This window comes from Misgurnus anguillicaudatus, unplaced genomic scaffold (genome assembly GCF_027580225.2).
Source record: "Misgurnus anguillicaudatus unplaced genomic scaffold, ASM2758022v2 HiC_scaffold_28, whole genome shotgun sequence".
Classification (NCBI taxonomy): domain Eukaryota; kingdom Metazoa; phylum Chordata; class Actinopteri; order Cypriniformes; family Cobitidae; genus Misgurnus; species Misgurnus anguillicaudatus.
Window position 1 is genome coordinate 3,671,267 of NW_027395278.1, and position 19,250 is coordinate 3,690,516.

General features: G+C 36.9%; 1 protein-coding gene across 2 annotated transcripts in view; it reads right to left on the minus strand.

Moving 5' to 3' along the window:
- LOC141362602 (sodium/potassium/calcium exchanger 4-like) overlaps positions 1–19,250 on the minus strand; it is an 85,743-nt gene that overhangs the window by 14,517 nt on the left and 51,976 nt on the right. Inside the window, exons 3-10 of one of the 2 annotated variants that reach the window (XM_073864890.1) lie at positions 19,164–19,240; positions 18,543–18,617; positions 8,027–8,111; positions 7,843–7,946; positions 7,226–7,300; positions 2,462–2,487; positions 2,327–2,380; positions 1,546–1,691 (exon numbers count right to left, since the gene is read on the minus strand). In XM_073864890.1, the coding sequence (XP_073720991.1) occupies positions 1,546–1,691; positions 2,327–2,380; positions 2,462–2,487; positions 7,226–7,300; positions 7,843–7,946; positions 8,027–8,111; positions 18,543–18,617; positions 19,164–19,240 (642 nt within the window). The remainder of the gene's footprint in view (positions 1–1,545; positions 1,692–2,326; positions 2,381–2,461; positions 2,488–7,225; positions 7,301–7,842; positions 7,947–8,026; positions 8,112–18,542; positions 18,618–19,163; positions 19,241–19,250) is intronic. The other variant, XM_073864891.1, reaches the window with a different exon arrangement.

The following is a 19,250-nucleotide window of genomic DNA, read 5'->3' on the forward strand; positions in this document are numbered from 1 at the left end:
TTATTATTTCTGTTTCATATTGTTGATTACATTTCATTTCAATCTCATTTGTGCTTGCACACTATCAAAAGCAATTTATCAGGTCTGATGTAAATGATGTCATTAGTTGAGATGGATTGAGACAAAGTGCAGATGGGAAATAACCGCAGAGGATTATTTTATCATAATACAACCACTTTAGTGTAGAAAATGGCACATGCTGAAAAAAGAAAAGCAATTCCTAAAACCTCCATGTGACAATTTTCATATTGCTTTTCTGTTTACAGTCAATGTTCAAATCAGATTCTTTGACTTGCAGTATTAACATATAAATTGAATTTGACTTATTACTTATTACAATAAAAGGTGCACTCTAAACAATACTGGGTTATTTTCAACCCAGCGTTGGGTTGAAAATGGGCAAACGCTGCCGTTTAACACAGAAAATGTTTAAAGGACAAGTTCGGTATTTTACACTTAAAGCCAGATTGATTATGATGAAATAGAACGGTTTTGACCGAAATTTGGACATATGATGCTGGGCTGAGAATTTTCGGGTGTTTGTTCTAACACAAACACCCGAAAATTCTCGGGGCAGCCGCATATGTCGAAATTTCAGTCAAAACCGTTCTAATTCACCATAAACAATCTGAAAACAGGGCTTTAAGTGTAAAATACCGAACTTGTCCTTTAACTTAAACATAAAAATTATTTAATTATTAGATAATAATGCATGCGTTTGGAATCTAAGCATCATTTGCAAATATTATTATTACTTTAAAGGAAACTCAACTTTTTTTCAAAATGTTACTATGTTCTTACCTTAACTTAGACAAATAATACATCCCTGTCATTTTTCAATGTGTGCACTTCATCTTTGTACACCGCGTTGTGAATGTGTTAGCATTTAGTCTAACCCATTCATTTCTATGGCTCCAAACAGGAATGAATTTACAGTAGAAGCCACCAAACACTTCCATGTTTTCCCTATTTAAGGAATGTTACATGAGTAGTTACACAAGTATTATTTTGTCTTAGTTAAGGTAAGAACATATTAAAATATTGAAAAACTGTGTGGTTTTCCTTTAACATACCATCTTAGTATTTATCTGCTCTCATTATTGGAAAACACCAAAAAAAAACCTCACCATTACTGAATTTAAAATAGGAGTAAGAGTTAGACATCAACACACAGACACACACAGAGCACTGCAGGATAAGACAGCAGCCAGTACAGATTTAGTAAGGCTAAACAGACAGGCTTCAGCAGGGGGAGACTGACAGAGACCATCACGCAGCACAGCGGTTAGAGCCGCACTACAGGACACATGAGAGCTGCGCTCTGAAACAGAAAGCGTACCGTGGTTATTCAGCAGGGAAGCAAGGTTCTTATATGAGACAATTCAGGTAGTTACCATACACTTTTAGTGAGCGTTTGGTTGACGTAGGCTTTTTAGAACAGCAGAAAATCAGACGGTACAGTAGAATTAATTGAAAGAGAAATTATTGATTATGGGGAGTTAGTTAGCTGTTAGCCCGTGAGGAAGCCTGTCTAGTTACCCTTACCTGAGCTGAGCAACGGCCAAGATGGATCATCCCAAAACTGCTCATAACATGCATTACCGTCCTCCATCTCGCTGATGACCGCGTTACCATTGGCGACGCACTTGTCCTCCGTTCGCGTGAAGTAGCTGTGCAAGCTATTGTTGAACCTTAAAAGGCAAAACGCAGATAAATGAACAACTGAAACACTGAATCACATTAAAGCAGAATGGTACGTCATTACATTTATTGCAAGATAGCACAGTATTGCATTAACTCTTTCCTTGCCATTGACGAGTTAACTCATTAATTAAGAGAAAACGCTTCCCTGCCAATGACGAGTTTTTTCGGCAATCTGTATTTCCGCTATTCCGCAGTCTTACCCAACTTATAAAACCAGGAAGTATCCCCTTAGGGCAAACAGTTCAAACTCTGTGTATGTTTTGATGATCGCTCTGAATATGATCTCTATCAAAAGTCCTTCACAAAAACGCAAAATCTCAGCTTTTTGCTCAAAATTGGGTATTTTGGAAAAAAACTATCTATATCTGAGAGGTGATAAAAAGAGAACAAATAAAGGTAGGATGAAATGTTTTTTTTTAAAGAAGAACATTTTCTGGAAGGCATTAAACTTTTGTGAAAATCATAAAAAATGCTGGCTGGCAACTTTTTTTTTTAAACGCCGGCGGGGAAAGAGTTAATAAAGCCGAAACAATGTACTTTTTTAGGACTTTAATGCATACTTCGATACTCCAATAATCAGTATGTTTCAATAAATGTGAGCAGAATACGAGTGAGAACTCACTTCATGATGATGATGTAGCCAACATACATGACGATCAGTATTAGACTCTCCCACCTGCAGAAACGGAGGTGACAGCCAATAAGAATATTGCATTCAACCAATCAAAATCAGGATAAGTGACAAAGAAAGACTTACCACACAATCTTCCCATCGTAAATAAACTGAAAGAAATATACAAAGACTGTCTAAATATTCATGGAGTGAAATCAGAAAGAATTTAATAGGATTTTTTTACACTCCGCCTGACTTCATTACCCATGATTACATGCTCCATAGAGCACAACAGTGACAACCCACTTGGCTTCACTTCTGAAATATAAGAAGTAGGGATGCTCCGATCAGGATTTTTGCAGCCGATACCGATCACCGATTTGTAATCTTCGTGATCGGCCGATACCGATTCCGATACCGATTTTTTTTAAAGCTGATATGCAAGCTCTTTGATGACTGTAACTGTTACAATCTTTCTAAATAAAATAATACCACGGATGTTGCCTTTGTTATATTACTTGCAGTAATTAGGTATATTACTGTTTTAATAGAGACTCAAATAAATAAGCACAACAAATATTTATTCTGCAAAGAGAAATTTAATATGGCTTTAAAATGGCTTATGTCTCCTAAAAGTACTGAAAATAAAACACTTCACAGACTTTACTGTATTAATTAAATATACACGCATTCGTATGAAGTATAAAACTTCTTTAGTCAAGAGCAGAGAGTGATTTTATTGAGAAATGAATTAGGTTACTGTAGCTTTAAGACTTGACTGAGATCGCTCTGTTCACGTGCTCTGATCACAGGCTGCTGTGTGTGTGGGCGGCGGCTGAACGCAGACAAGCAGCTGTGAGGAAAATAAAAGTTTAAACGCTCAAAACTTTAAGACGCATGCAAATAAGAAACTTTTGGCATGAGGATGCAATTGTCCGTGATAGATATGTGTTGTATACGCTGTTTGATGGGGATGTGAAGACGCCTCGCGCTGTTTACCGGAGCGCGTAGAAAATACGCATATCTCTGTAAAGGCAAAGAGTAGGTATGTGACAAAAAAATAAAAATACTAGAAAATTCATATATAATTATAGCCATATGATAGATAATAAAAAGAACTTTAACATGGTTTTTAAATTATTAGAATCGGATAATTATTAAGAAAGTTATGGAATTTTTTAACTCGAAAATTAGGGGGCATTTTTGTACCCAATTAAAACGATAAAACTATGAAAAACTGTGACCTCTTCCGCTTGACCAAACACTTTAAAATATCATAACTTTCTCATTTCTTGGTCTATTTGCATAATTCAAACACCACATTGTAGGTAAATAAAAGCCCAACAAGATTAAGATGACATCTTTTTAAAAGATAAATAAATAAATGTTATTATTTTTGATTAACCACTAATTAATGAAACCGAGAGCATCAATCCACGCATATCTTTCCATATGAAATCAAAGCCCTCTCAAGTAAAAGCTATATTTTTATATATTAAAGAAACATTTCATTGTTTCTTTAATATTTCTTAATTGACTAATAATGCTGGCGAGCAATTTAAATGGTCAGATATTATTAATACATTAATTGATGATTATGTTATTTATCATTAATAAATCAATAAATGCATGCATGTTGCATGCATGTATTTATTTATATGTTTGACAAAATTATGCCAATAATGTAATCTAGAGATTCTAATCCTTCGTTCTGTATGATTACTTTGAAAAATAATGCACGGATTGATGAAAACGGAGAAGTTTTGGAAGCCAATGATTGAATGGGTGATTCTGCTTTTGACAACAGCGTCACTCGCGGATCTTAAAAAAGCACATGCGAATGTAACAATCAATCCCAAACTTAACCTAATTCAAGTTAAATGTATATTCTATCAAAAGTATTTGGTTTGAAACAAAAAAATACTCACCTTCATAGAGGATTTCAATGCCAAACACGAGAGAAATTTTGCTTCGCTTATAACTTTCTTCTTACGACAGCTATCTTGGAAATTCGAACGTGAGAATCAACGTGAGGAAGTAATTTATATCACTAGTATATGGGCTTTAGAGGTATTCACAAAGCAAAGATATAACAGATTTCCTAAGTCACCAACGCGTCTGGCGCTGAATACCTGCTGGGAACACAGCCGTGGGAACAAAGCGCTCGTGCGTATTACGTCATTTTGTCACATACCTACAAAGAGAGACATACAAATCTGCACGCTGCACATGAGCAACAGGTTGTAAAAATGCTCGCGCTACGTAAAAATGTCTTTAATTGCAGCCACATTCAGGATCCTTTTGATGACAAAAGTAAACAGAAAGATCGGTTTATGAGATCGGCAGATTTAGCGAACACCGATCGAGTCATTTAATGCCATTATCGGCCGATACCGATCGGCGGCCGATCGATCGGAGCATCCCTAATAAGAAGTAAACTATGGCTGCACAATGTACAGTGGTGTCAAAAGTATTCACATTCACTACTCAGGTAGAAGTATAGATACTAGTGTTTAAAAAGAGTATCAACTCCAGTACTTTTACACTTTTACTTGAGTAAAAAGTTTGTTTTAAAACTACTTAAAGTATAAAAGTAAAAGTAATGTAAGGAAAAAAGCCACAAGCCACGGTGACCCCTTTTACTGCAATTCCATATCATGAAAAACAGGGATTTTTCTGATAATTGTACGATTAGTCTTTCGAAGCAATCTGACTTAGAAATTGTGGCCTACAAAAATTGATGGAGATGATGCCAGGGGGGCCCAGATTTATGACATTTTATAAAATACATTTATTTATCATAAATTCTGTAATAAAACCTCAAAAATAAGGCACTACATGATATAATTTACTAAATTTTGTTCAATTCAAATTCTAAGTTTAAGATTAAATTGAATTTTGATTGGGGTTGCGAAGGGATGGACCCGAAACAAGGGGCGGGGTGTAAATGCCAAAAAGTTTGAGAACCACTGAGCTACAGTCACAGCAACCCCGAAACTACCAATATATTATTGTAGGGATGGGCAATATAAACGATATGCAATATAAACGATACAAAATTGGCATACGATAGAGATTTTAATTCTATTGCACTATCGTGATAATGCATGTTGATGACACTATCAACCCGTGAAATTTAGAGCCACGAGCTGCTGCCGGCTGCAACGCATAATCATATTCGTCATTTTGAATAAACATGGCTGAAAGTGTCAGCGAAACAGAGGAGCTCGTGAAAAAGACTGGTGCAACATCTATTATTTGGACTTGGTTTGGATTTAAGCCGTCCAACAAGCAGCAGGAAAATATACTCTATAGAGCAGGGGTGTCCAATACGTCGATTGGACACCCGAAAGGCAATGCCGGTAGATCGCACATAAGTTAACTGCTGCTTCACGCGCAAAATTGGCATTATGGACTTAAACACTTTTTCTAAGGGTCTTTATAATGTGTTCTGAAACGAGTGTATTAAAAACATCATACCACAATACATATCGCTATCGCAAGAGGCTGCAATGTATATCGCAAAATGGATTTTAGGGCATATCGACCATCCCTATATTATTGTAACATTGTGACTTCTGCATAGGCAAGATAACCTCAGAACTAGAGGTCTTCTCGGGTCCAAAGAAATGTACCCGACCCGAAATGACCCGAATCACTTCATACCCAAACCCGACGTGCATAAATAATTTTTTTTTAAAGAAAGACCCGACCCGAGACAAACCCGAGAAAATTAGACCCCGAGTCCGACCCGAACTAGTGAAAAAAAAATTTAACCCGACTGGAACCGAATGTAAACGGCACTGACGTGTGTGCATTCTGCAGACCCACGCGCAGCAGTCAGACAGAAAGAAACTCCGGTGGCCTTGCAACCAGTTTGGCGAGCAGCTCCATTCGTTTTACTTTGTTATCTGACGACGACACCAACGTAACCGCTAAAATGTACATTTATAATTGACTGACATGTTTGTCTCAACGAAAATGAACCTTCCGACAACCACACAATGTCGCAAGCGCTCTTGGCAAACAGATTAGAGGTCTGAAAAGAACATTGACGCACACAGGCGAGAGAGTTCGGGTCTTCTCGGGTCCGTTCAGAAAAAACACATTCATTTTTAAATTACCCGAGACCCGATGCCGGTATTATTGTACCCGACCCGTGTCCGAGGCACATGTGAAACTTTTAGACCCGAACCCGATCGGGTCTCGGGTCGGACCTCGGGTTTTCGGATCTAAGTGGACCCGTGAAGACCTCTACTCAGAACTAATGCTCGGTTTTTACTTCGTATCAATTCATTTATAAAGAAAATGAATGGGAATTTACTCCAAAATCTTATACTATTTAGTCTGCAATACTATTTAGACCAGGGGTCTCAAACTCAAACTGGCTTGGGGCCAATTCTGAGATTGATATTTCATCTGAGGGCCGCAGAGCTATTTTAAGGTTCAAAAAAGTACAATATTTCTGTAAATGTACAGTTTAAATCCTATTATTTAAACGGAAAATCAAAGGAAATCAAATCAAATCACGCATTCCGTTATCCTCGCAATCACGGCACGCGGCTCATGGCTGCATAGCAACGGGTGACGCCAAGGAGCGCAACTTCCGCTCCCGAGCACTTTAGAAACTAAGAAACGCCTTGACTCATTTTAATACGCGTTGTAAGATGTGACATGTGAACGAACCCTCAAAAGTTTAAATAAAAATCAAACGAATATGAAACAAAGTGAATAAAAATTCTTCTGCGGGGCAGATTATGTTATATTGTTGAAAGGTGCCGCAGGCCACAGAGAGGAGGAGGGCGGGTAGCAAATGGCCCGCGGGCCAGGAGTTTGAGACCACTGATTTAGACAGAAGTTAGATCAAAACATCTTAATTTTTAACAAACACATATAAATCACACTTACTGCAATAAGGGCGACCACAGAAAAAATGTAGTAGATTGAGTCTCGAAACACAGCAAACTTGGTGAGAAAAACAACCTTGTGGGGATAAAGGACAACTTTGTAAACGAGAGTTAACAAAACTTTTTTTTGTCAAGAAAGTGTCTCATGTCTAGTCATGCCACAAACCACACCAAAATAAAGGTTTTATTAATCCAAAATATCACAGCAGTGTTTTATAAGGTCTTACTTGTCCCTTATTACAGAAACTAAATTCAGTATTTGGTAACTCATGACTTTAACATTACACAACTGCACACAGAACTATATGGGATGTGGTGGAAATAACATTTTTTTCAATAAAATAGACTTTTCTCTAAGGTCAATTTAGATGTTTAAGATAAAGTTATAACACAACCTTCATATAACAAAAAGAAAAAGATTAACGATTTAATACAAATCAACCCTAGGAACATAGAAGTGCAGTCAAAGAAAAAAAATAATTGAAGATACAACAGTTTGAAATGAAAAAAGTCTCCAAGAGAGTAATTTTATATTTCACACCTCAGTGCTCCAAAAAACATGAAAAGGTCAAGCACTGACAGCAGCTCAGAATGAGGAGAGTTCATAGAATTACTTACCTGTCCCGCAAATATCCCACACACTCCGATGATGCAAAGGATATTGAAGACCGCTGAGCCTACTATTGTACCCACCCCTACATCTCCATGTGTAATAAAAACACCTGCAGAAAACCCAGACTAATTCAAAACATCTGTTGACACATGACTAATGCATGTACAAGCACCTGTGTGCGTGACTCACCGATTACAGAAGCAAACAGCTCAGGGGCGGAGCTTCCAGCTGCCATGAACGTCGCACCAGCTACATCTTCACTCAGATCCATCTTCTACATATCAAAAGACAGAGATTCACACAGAAGAAGAGAAATCATCAATGCTTTAAATCACTAATGGTGGTTTCCAATTTCCGGATAGAGTTTTAGCCTAGTCCGGGACTAAAATGCATAAAAAATGTTTCTTAAAGCTGTAGTCTACGATGTTGAAAATCGGTCTAGAAAGCCTGAGACGGTTAGTAAGTTTTAAAAAACTCATCCCGCCCCTCTGTGCTACCTGATCCCTCCCACCGGGAAACCGCCTGAACAACGTCACTCATTCAAGCTGTGATCACTGGTAGTAAACATCAGAACAGAGATTTACCGAGCAGTAAACACATAAAGGCTTGAAGGAACAATTATGATTGTAATTGACGTTATTTACTTTCACAACAACGTTTGGCATACGTTTCCCCTCATGAGCTTCAAGAAATGACTTTATAAATATAATTACTTTGAACCGTGATACGCGATGCTAAACGGCTAACATTCCAATGCCGACCGGCAGCATGGGCATGTTGTCAGACTGATAATATCATATTTATGCAACACCTCACACAATCTTTGTAAATATAATTATTTTGACCCGTGATACGCGATGCTAAACGGCTAACATTCCGATGCCGACCGGCAGCATCAGCATGTAGTCAGATTATAATACTATTTATGTAACACCTCACACAATCTTTGTATAAATATAATTATTTTGACCCGTGATACGCGATGCTAAACGGCTAACATTCCGATGCCGACCGGCAGCATCAGCATGTAGTCAGATTATAATACTATTTATGTAACACCTCACACAATCTTAGTAAATATAATTACTTTGACCCGTGATACGCGATGCTAAACGGCTAACATTCCGATGCCGAACGACAGCATGTACTCATAAAAAGATATTTATGTAACACCTCACACAATAAAAGTATAAATAAGTGCGTACCTGTTCAACAAAAAGTCTCTTTCTTCAACAGACTTCCTTTTTCTTCCAACCTTTACTGTAGGGACAAGCAGGGGCTGCTTGCTGCTGTCGTTTAGTTTTTTTTCCATTATTGAGATGTTGCTGCTTCGCTAGCTACCATACACTGACACAAATTTCTTGTCGCAGGCAGGAGAGGGGCGGGGTGGTGTGCGATGGGGTGGAGACGCGAGCACGAGGTGGATTTTCAAATGTAGCAGGGATTGGATGAGAGCAGTTAACCAATGTAAGCTATCCGGCCGGACAGTTTACATTGGTCAACTTATCTGCTACCATACACCCAATAGACTGAATGGATTTTTTAAATTCTTTTTTCTATTCATATTGTTAGGATGTTACTGTAGAACCATAACCAGCATCTAAACGAGGTTATTAATAATGAACAATCTTTGAAATCGTAGACCATAGCTTTAAGTGAAAATAGCTTGCATTAATATCTTAAAATACATATCAGTGCCATTATTTCAAGATACACTATAGTATTTTTTTGTAAGGGATGTTTGTAAAAATGTCCTAATATATCCAAGGGCTAGTCAGTAACTATTTTCAACTGAAAGTATCTAAAAAAACCCACTAAAATGTCACTACATTACATCATGTGCTAGTTAGCATATCATCAATGTCATCATGTCGGATTTGATTTCTGACTACATCGGCACTTTAAAGCGGTTTCACTTTTCTCTTGCTCTCTGAACCGTCACAAACTGTATTTCAATGCAGCCAGATGCCTAATAAAGGTTTTCTCATTTGTTTATTCTCGGTTTCTGTTGTCAGACAACAAACAAGTATGAAATAGTGACTTAACACGACCCATTAAAACTACGTGTTAACCAACAGTCTCTTCTATTGAAATGCTAAAGTCTGTCTGGGTAACAACTGTACCGTGCAACTGAGCTATGTTGAAGTTCATATTTACAAGCCATCCAATTTCATAACAAAGGAGAAGCAAACAATACACATGCACAAGTCACTGGTCCTTGGAAAAAGCAGATAAAGGGGTCTGAAAAAGTCGCTAAATCTAGCAACAAAATTGCTAAGCTGGGAACAATGCTGGCTTATCTACTGTAAACCCTGTCTTGGAAAGTGCCGCTTAGAATATAGACTTTAAAGGGGACATTCCAGAAGACGTTTTTAAGATATTAAATAAATCTTTGATGTCCCTAGAGTACATATGTGAAGTTTTAGCTCAAAATACCATATAGGTAATTTATTGTGGCATGTTAAAATAGGCACTTTATTGGGCTGAGCAAAAATGCACCGTTTTTGTGTGTATCCCTTTAAATCCAAACGAGCTGCTCAGGTGGGCAGAGTCTCAAGCGCTCCCGCTGTAGAGCTGACAGAGCATCAAGAGGGAGATCCTCTCACGAAAGAAGTTAGTGAGCGATGTTAAGCATTATAAATTTGAACAAGTTTAAAAAGTCAATTATCTGTTTTATGCATACTAAATACATGTTTATCAGTAGATGGGGAACATTGTGGAATAAAAATAAAGACTTAAGGTCTCATGCTGCCCTTGTTTTAAACAGGCATAATGAGTTTCAGCATACAATAAAATGCACGTCCACAAACACTCAGAAGTTTACTTTTTGACCAAACCACACGAGCACATTTAAATGATCTGTAATAAAACAACACGTTTAATGCTTAAACTTTAGAGAAACAGATCAAATGACATGTTTAAGTTTATTGTGTACACATATTGAACACATTCGCGTTTCTGTCAGTCTCTCATCTATTTTGTAACTCCTCATTCATTTAAAACTTCAGAGAAACATTAAACAACATATTTACTCATTGTGTATGATAGTGAATACGCGTTGTTCACTCACTCTGTCTCGTGCAGTGCATTAATCCTCATGTTCATTTATATAAACTTCAGAGAAACATATTAAACAACATAACTTACTTGAAAGCGAACCGTCGCGTTGCTCTCTCTCTCGTTCGTTCGCTCACTCGCTCTCTCTCTCTTGCACTAACGTTAATCCTTTAGAACGTTAATTCAATCTTTAGAAAGATTATTAAAACTACAAGTTATAAGATTGTAGGCTCCTGTTTGTGTTTTATGGAATACAAACGCGTCGTGCTGTCAGTCATTCTTTCTCTCGTTCACTCGCACTCGAGGTAGCATCATGGTTGGATAGCGCAGTTGAAGGGGCGGTATCATTATAATCAGAGCCCTTAGCTACGTCATGCGGGGAGCGAAATCCGCATGACCTATTTATTCACATGCTTGCAGAGAGAGCCTTACCAAAACAAAGTTACAGGGTTGCTATTTTTCATGTTTTCTGGGTTGGTAGAAGCACTGGGGACCCGATTATAGCACTTAAACATGGAAAAAGTCTGATTTTCATGGAATGTCCCCTTTAAAGCTGCAATCCGTTTTCAGTTAAAAATGAACAAAGATCAATTATTGAGTACCGCAAGTAGAAAAACTAAAAAATATGGACGTCCGTGATGTCACCCATAGGTTTAAGAAGAGCTTTTTTAAAGAGACAGTAAGTAGGATTTAAAGTGTTTTATTAATCAAAATCAATGTCTTTATTCATAGATGACCTCTGCCAGTGATCTGACTTTTCTTTGTAAGCTTAGAATTTCTCCTCTTTACTTGCATTGAACGGGTAAGTCCAAGAAGGCTTCCATGTCGTTTCGCCGTATTGATAAAGAATAATAGCAGAGACGGACAAAAAGCACTAGCCTACCAATGCGTTTCCACAACGCGTTTTCATTCAGAACACGTGAACCAGCTGCAACAGACAAGGAGATCAGTGATTACATAACGGCTTCCGTAGTTGCAACACGCATTTGGAAAGGCGAGGTGCTAGAGAGCACTGTTCGTTTGAATGCAAAATAAAATTTCACCACTAGATGGGGGTAAATCCTACTTATTATCCCTTTAAGACAATAGGTGGGGTGGTCTGCCATCAACATCACGTCACCGCACATCACTCGCGAATAACTGAAAATGGGTAAATAAGTGAAGCTGAAGTGGCTGGTTGTTTAACCATGCCCGCCTAGCTTGACAGCAGTGGCAGTTCACCTGTGGTCAAGTAGCCATGCCCTTAATTATGCAGAACTTTGAGACTTAATATAACTAAAATGGATAAGTTAAAAAAAATCACCCCTTCACAGTTGTCATTAATGGCAAATTTAGCTACATAGACCAAAACTACTTTTTTAGGCTGAAAATTTCTGCTGTAAAGTTGCAAAGGGGCGTAAAGTTTCTTATAAATTTCTGGTAAATTTTCAGAAACTTTCCATGGGAACTTAATCTGGGGAATTTTGGAAATATTCAAAATTGGTACACTCTAAAAAATGATGTGTTGGATTTACTTAAAATATATATGCACCATTTTTGCATCACACTTTTTAAGTATTCCCAACTTTGATAGTTTTACTTAAAATTTACAAGAAAACCTGTGTTTTATTTACTTAAATATTTAAGTAAAGAATGATGATGAACTCAAATATTTAAGTTCATATAACACATATTTTCTTGTTTATTTTAAGTAAAATTATTCCAAGTTGGGATTACTTAAAATATATATGCACCATTTTTGCATCACACTTTTTAAGTAAATCCAACACATATTTTAGAGTGAAGTTGGAGCAATTTAGTATACACAGAAAGGTATACATAATTTAGTGTACACAGAAAGGTCTCCTGAACAAAGTCTTTGTCTGACTTAGCTCTTGCTTGAATCAGAGACCTTTTTGCTGTGAGGAAACTATGATGCGCGCTAACCCACTGTGTTGCCCTCTACACTGAGCACACACTCCTCAATCATGGTAACAATGAACAAACATCATTTTTTCAAAATAACTCTAAATAAAACATATAACTAACATTAACAACATATCAACATAAATAAACCCAGCAAACATTAAAACAGTCATCTTTTTTAGTAAATATTAACCAAAGAAGTGAACATGTCGCAATGCATGCTGGGAACTATTCAGACCATTGTTTTTTTTTTAAATTGCTTGTTCAGATTACTCAATTTGGCAAGTTGGGTAAACAAATTGGACAAAAACTTAAAACTCCAGTCAACAAATGATATTTGTTAGCAGGATGATTATGCTTATTTCATTCAGTGAATACAAATTAATGAACTGATGCCCTTCAACAAGAAAAACTTTGTTTTTTGTTAAAATAACATTTTGAAGTTGGATTTTTTACAGGGCATGTGCTTCACAAAATGGCTATGACAGATGTCATAATTTTTGGCTGGAAAGGCATCATGGGAAATCACGTGGCTCTATAGTTACTTAAAATGTTATGCTAGATTTACTTAATTTTGATGCAATTGTTATAGTAGTTAACATTACTTATGTTTTTTCATTTTATTTTTGGATACATTTAAGTTCACCTGGTAACTTACATTTTTGTGTTACACATACTAAATATGGTAAGTAGAGGTTGAAAAGTTATAAATACTAAGTTTTTTGTGTTTAATCCAATTACTTTCATAAGTTATGGTTGTTCAGCCAACGAATCGTTTTTTAGAGTGTAACTTAACAGTTATTTATGGGAATTTATGGGGAATTTATGGAAAATAAAAATATGAATGTGTCTAAACTTTTGGGTGGTACAGTAATTCTGTATGATAACAGAAAACTGGCTAGCAGAATGTAGCAGAAAGAGCATCACAGCTTGAGCTAGCAACTATAGCTACAGTAGCCTCAATGCATAGTGATTGCTTACATTTAGATATTGAATTTACTGGCTAGCTAGCAAGGTGTATAAACATATTTTGGTATTAGGTTGTTAAACTTTAATACCATAGATCAAATATATTTCTCCAAGTTTTATCATCACTTGACTTGATGAAGTCCTCGAGCTCAAATGCACCAAATGTGGTGTTATCCATTTGTCTTTACAAGGGTATAATGTTGTTGCACAGTAGCTTGCACACAGCATAAGGAAGTTTTAAACAAACTTATGTAATTTACGCAAATAATTGCAAAAATTGAAATCTTTACATTATTTTGTGAGAAGGGTGTGTGGCCTCAATGGCCCTTTAGTAAGCAATGTGCTGTGTGCATGTGACTAAAGAACGTGCAGGGTAGAAATTCCACTGAAATTGCATAAAATTTAGTTTTTTTAATTACAATTAATTTCCCTATTATAGGCTAATCGTATCATAATTCCTGTTAATTCCCATATTCCCGTTAATTCCTATATGTTCTAGTTAATTCCTATTAATTTCTCTAAATTTTGCAATCCTATATTAGATTGATACCCCTTTTGGAGCCAGTCTCTAGTGGCCAATCGATGAATTGCGGTTTAAGTCACTTCTGTGTTGGCTTCATGATAGAGATTGGAAAATTTCTCCTTGGTCAGTGAGATCAGGTGAGTTGCGCTCCAAGTCACTTGGTTGTTGTATTGAATGACACAAAAACAGTTTTGTCCTATTAATGACAATTAATGGCAATGGTTTTGATATCAGGTATTTTGGGATTGCATTATACTTACTTATATTTAATTCATACAATGATAAGGAAACATAAGCTACTCTATTTTAAAAGAGAACAAATTTATTTTTGCATTACTAAATGTATTTTTTTCTGCATATTTCTAGAAAAAATATTTTGGTGAGTCCTGAGATAGATTATACCTGTCTAAGTGTGTCACGGAATGAAAGAGTTTGGGAACCACTGTCACGTTTCATCTGTAAAGTTTTAGTCAGCGAACATTCTTCTAGGAAATCAACACTGAAAACTTAAAGGGCCATTTCACCGATAGGAACATTAATCTTTATGGAAAGTGAGTCATATTTGTAGTCAAAATGTAACATAAATGTAGAATTGTGTGCCTATTTGACCGAGAAAAGACAAAATGTGACTTTAGAGCACATTTGTATGAAAAACTACAACTGCCACTATGCACCACAATGCACAGCACTGCAAGCCACTCCCATTAATCGGAACACGGCTCAGATATGATATTGTGTACATAAATGCCACGTTAGTAAAACAAAGAAAATAGCCACCACCACTGTGTCTGACAGACACCAATCATGACTTACTTTTAAACGTGATGTTACATTGTGGTACACACAATAACACTCTGGCCTGGTGTGTAGCAAAGTCTTATTCAAACAGTAACGTGCGGTTTCAGATCCGCAGTACAAATGTCTTTTCAAGTAGTTAAAAAAGGGTATGCATTTTAAATGTTTATTTAGTTTTACCAATTTTCTTTTTGTCTCTTGTTTACTGTAATTACATCTGTGTAATATCAGCCTCACTGCTCTCACAATATAGACATATAAAACACAGCTCAGATATGCTATCGTGTATATAAATGCCACCTTAGTATAACAAAGAAAATAGAAGCACTCACTTTAGTTAGACGTCCGTTTATCCCTGCATCCTGCACACAAACACGTCCCCTGCATAATATCTCCACATACGCGCTGCCTCAGCTCTTGGAGCTTGTGCTCGTAAACCGAAACACGTCTTTTAAATAAGCACGCGCCCAGAAACATTAACAAAACAAACGTTCATATCCTTATCTGATCCAGAAATCTTAAACCGAAAGCACACAGCGCGAGTCTGTCCAAGCTCATATACTCCGCAGCGCATTTGCTCGTCGAAGCCGAAGCAAACGCGTATGTGAAATAAACATGTCCAAACGCGCGCAAAGTTGCTCTCTTGCCTCGAAACCTTCACCAAACGAACGTCCATATCCTTATCTGATGCAGAAATGTTATAAAGAAGCCACACAGCGAGAGAACAGGCAAGCTTCTCTACGCAGCAGAGGCCGATGGTTGCGGTGTCTTCCCCCGGCTCCTCTACCCAGCCGACGCCCAGGCTCCGGCTTCTCCTCGGGCTTCTGTTCCTCCATCTGCCTGAGCGCTTTGCTGTATTGTGGCTCATAATGGGTGCAATGAACAGCGGATTAGAGCATCACGCTTGCGAAATCACCCTCTTCTATATCATATTGATTAACTTCCACTGTTATTGTAACATGAAGTCTGACTCGCTCCACAACTTCTGTTTAGCTTAGCTTAGCATAAAGATGGCGGCTGATCGTTTTTTTCCGTCTGTGTTCGTATATTTTCGTAAGTCCCACCCACTGATCTGTAATTGGTCTGAAGCGTAGTGGGTCCCACCCATAGCCCCCACCTTGGAAAAATGAGGAATGAGTGTCTGTAGTCTTTCACACTCAATAGAGATACAGGATTTCCTTCTTTCAATGACGCAAAATGACGATTTTTACATAATTGAAAGAAGGAAGTGCCTCACTGAAATCAGTATTTCTCCCCTCTCAGGGGAAACTGAGGGAATGATGCACGACCATTCAAAAACATGACTGGGGTTCTAACGGTACAAAGCTTAATGCAAATGGGTGAAGTTTCCCTTTAAACTGAGGAGTCTCCAGTTTAAAAGGGAACGGCACAGAGTTAATATCAGCAGTGCTTTTTAAAATTAAATAAATACAGGTCCATGGGTCGCTTTTTTCTTTGAACAGGTATCAATGTTGAAACTTTATGCTGAAGCATTTAGTCAGAACAAACACAGATATTTTACTTGTTCAGATGAAAATTTTTTCAGATATAACTTTTTTAACACTCATGTACATGTATAATGATAGATATGCTTGAAGGCGGTGATCACAGATTAATCTGCACAGAGTAGCAGAAAAATTTACTACAGAGAATAACTTTGCAAATAACTGCAATTTTATAGTTCAAACCGAGATGGTGATAAGAAAGCAAATCTATGGATTGCAGCTTTAATAACTGCTTATACCTTTGAAAACTTTTGAAGACATTTTTTAATCTCCACTGCTGTAAGGCTTTTAAAGTGCAAGTTGTTTGAATGTTGTGTTTGGAGGTTAGTGTAAATAATGTTTTATTATAAAAGTGTTCCGTGTTCTCAAACTACTATTTTATGTTATTACTTAGATTTTTCTTTTCCGAGCATTGAAATCTTTGTGTTCCTAGGGATTTCTTTGATTTATGACCCAAGTTTTACTTTTTTCTCTCACATAAATCTACTAAATGACTTAGAAGACACATAAAAGAGTGCCATATGGGCATATTGTATGGTAGCCCACTGTTTTTTTTCTTGTTCTACAACACTCAATGATTATTTAAAAATGTAAAAAAGCAGACACTAAACAAATATATGTCTTAAACACATATTTTACTGAAAATCATCATTAACTCAACCTTAAAGTAATAGTCTACTCATTTTCAATATTAAAATATGTTATTACCTTAACTAAGAATTGTTGATACATCCCTCTATCATCTGTGTGCGTGCACGTAAGCGCTGGAGCGCGCTGCAACGCTTTGATAGCATTTAGCTTAGCCCCATTCATTCAATGGTACCATTTAGAGATAAAGTTAGAAGTGACCAAACACATCAACGTTTTTCCTATTTAAGACGAGTAGTTATACGAGCAAGTTTGGTGGTACAAAATAAAACGTAGCGCTTTTCTAAGCGGATTTAAAAGAGGAACTATATTTTATGGCGTAATAGCACTTTTGGGAGTACTTCGACTCGGCGCAGTAACACCCTCCCTCTCCCAATATGAGAGTGAGAAGGGGAGCGGACTTTTCAGGCGAGTCGAAGTACTCCCAAAAGTGCTATTACACCATAAAATATAGTTCCTCTTTTAAATCCGCTTAGAAAAGCGATACGTTTTATTTTGTACCACCAAACTTGCTCGTATAACTACTCGTCTTAAATAAGAAAAACGTTGATGTGTTTGGTCACTTCTAACTTTATCTCTAAATGGTACAATTGAATGAATGGGGCTAAGCTAAATGCTATCGAAGCGTTGCAGCACGCTCCAGCGCTTACGTGCACGCACACAGATGATAGAGGGATGTATCAACAGTTCTTAGTTAAGGTAATAACATATTTTAATATTGAAAATGAGTAGACTATTCCTTTAAGTTGTTCCAAACCTGCATACATTTCTTGGTTCTAGGACGATATTTTGAAAAATTTATACAGGTTTAGAATAACTTGAGGGTGCGTATTCATATTTTAGTGAATTCTCCTTTCAAAGATATACGTCAGTGCAGTCCTTTAAAAGGGTACCTGACAAATATTGAATCCATAAATTAGGCACACAACTATAATCTTTTTATGTAGTCTTCACAAAAAAAGTACAGATTATGCGTAATAAAAGAAACATTATGCTCACAGCCAGCAGTTTGAAGCCTGACATCGCCTTGAACCGCATTGTTCAAGGCAATAAATGTATTATGTAAGCAGTGCTGTAACATGTCACTGTACTAAATTTAAAATGTATGCCCCTTTATAGTTTTACCCTTAAAATAAAACTCACCCGTCCACACTAACATACGAGTAGTTGACCATCTTGTCGTACACAGGATCCATTATAACAGATTAGTATCACATTACACACTTGTTCTTTATATCCAGAATGAATATGAACTGAAGAAAGTTAAAAGAGCTTAATATTGCTACAGTATATTCATCCTTACCTCACAGATCTTCTCAAGAGACATCACAAAGTAGTCATCACACACAATAGCAAGAGCCAGAAACATGTATAGAGCCTGAAATGACAGAGATAAAACGTAACACATTAAAGAGAGAAAAGAAAGAGATGCATACTAATTTGACTAATGTAATGTAACTAATGGATGTCTCAGTAAATTTCTGTTCTCTTAGTTGTTAAAGTCCGAGAAAGAAAGCGGTGTCAAATACAACTCTTTAACTAAATAATGTCACAAAATAACAAACATGCATAATTTTTCCAGAATGATAAGGTCAACTGGTGCACTCCCAGAAGAAAAGATACAAAAGCTGTACCCTTGCACAACATTTACCTTTAATACATAAGGGTGCATAGTAGTACCTCAAAGGTGCGTATTTTTACCTAAATAGTACATATTAAGACAGTTTTAACCCCTTCAGACCCTGCTGGAATGGACATCACATGTTTTATAGTTCAAACCAACAAAAATGCCGATCAACAAATCAAAATAATGCACTTAGGTCTGAAGGGGTTAAAGGGTACCTTCGCCGTGACAGCTTTTGTACCTTTTATCTGAGTGTGTAAGCAACAAGTTGACTGAAATGTGCACATACATTTCTCTTACCCCAAATATGTGCAGCACTACAGCTCCTTGCGTACGCTGTTTGTTGGTAAATACATCCTCAGGAAACTCATGGATGGCTGTGGTAAA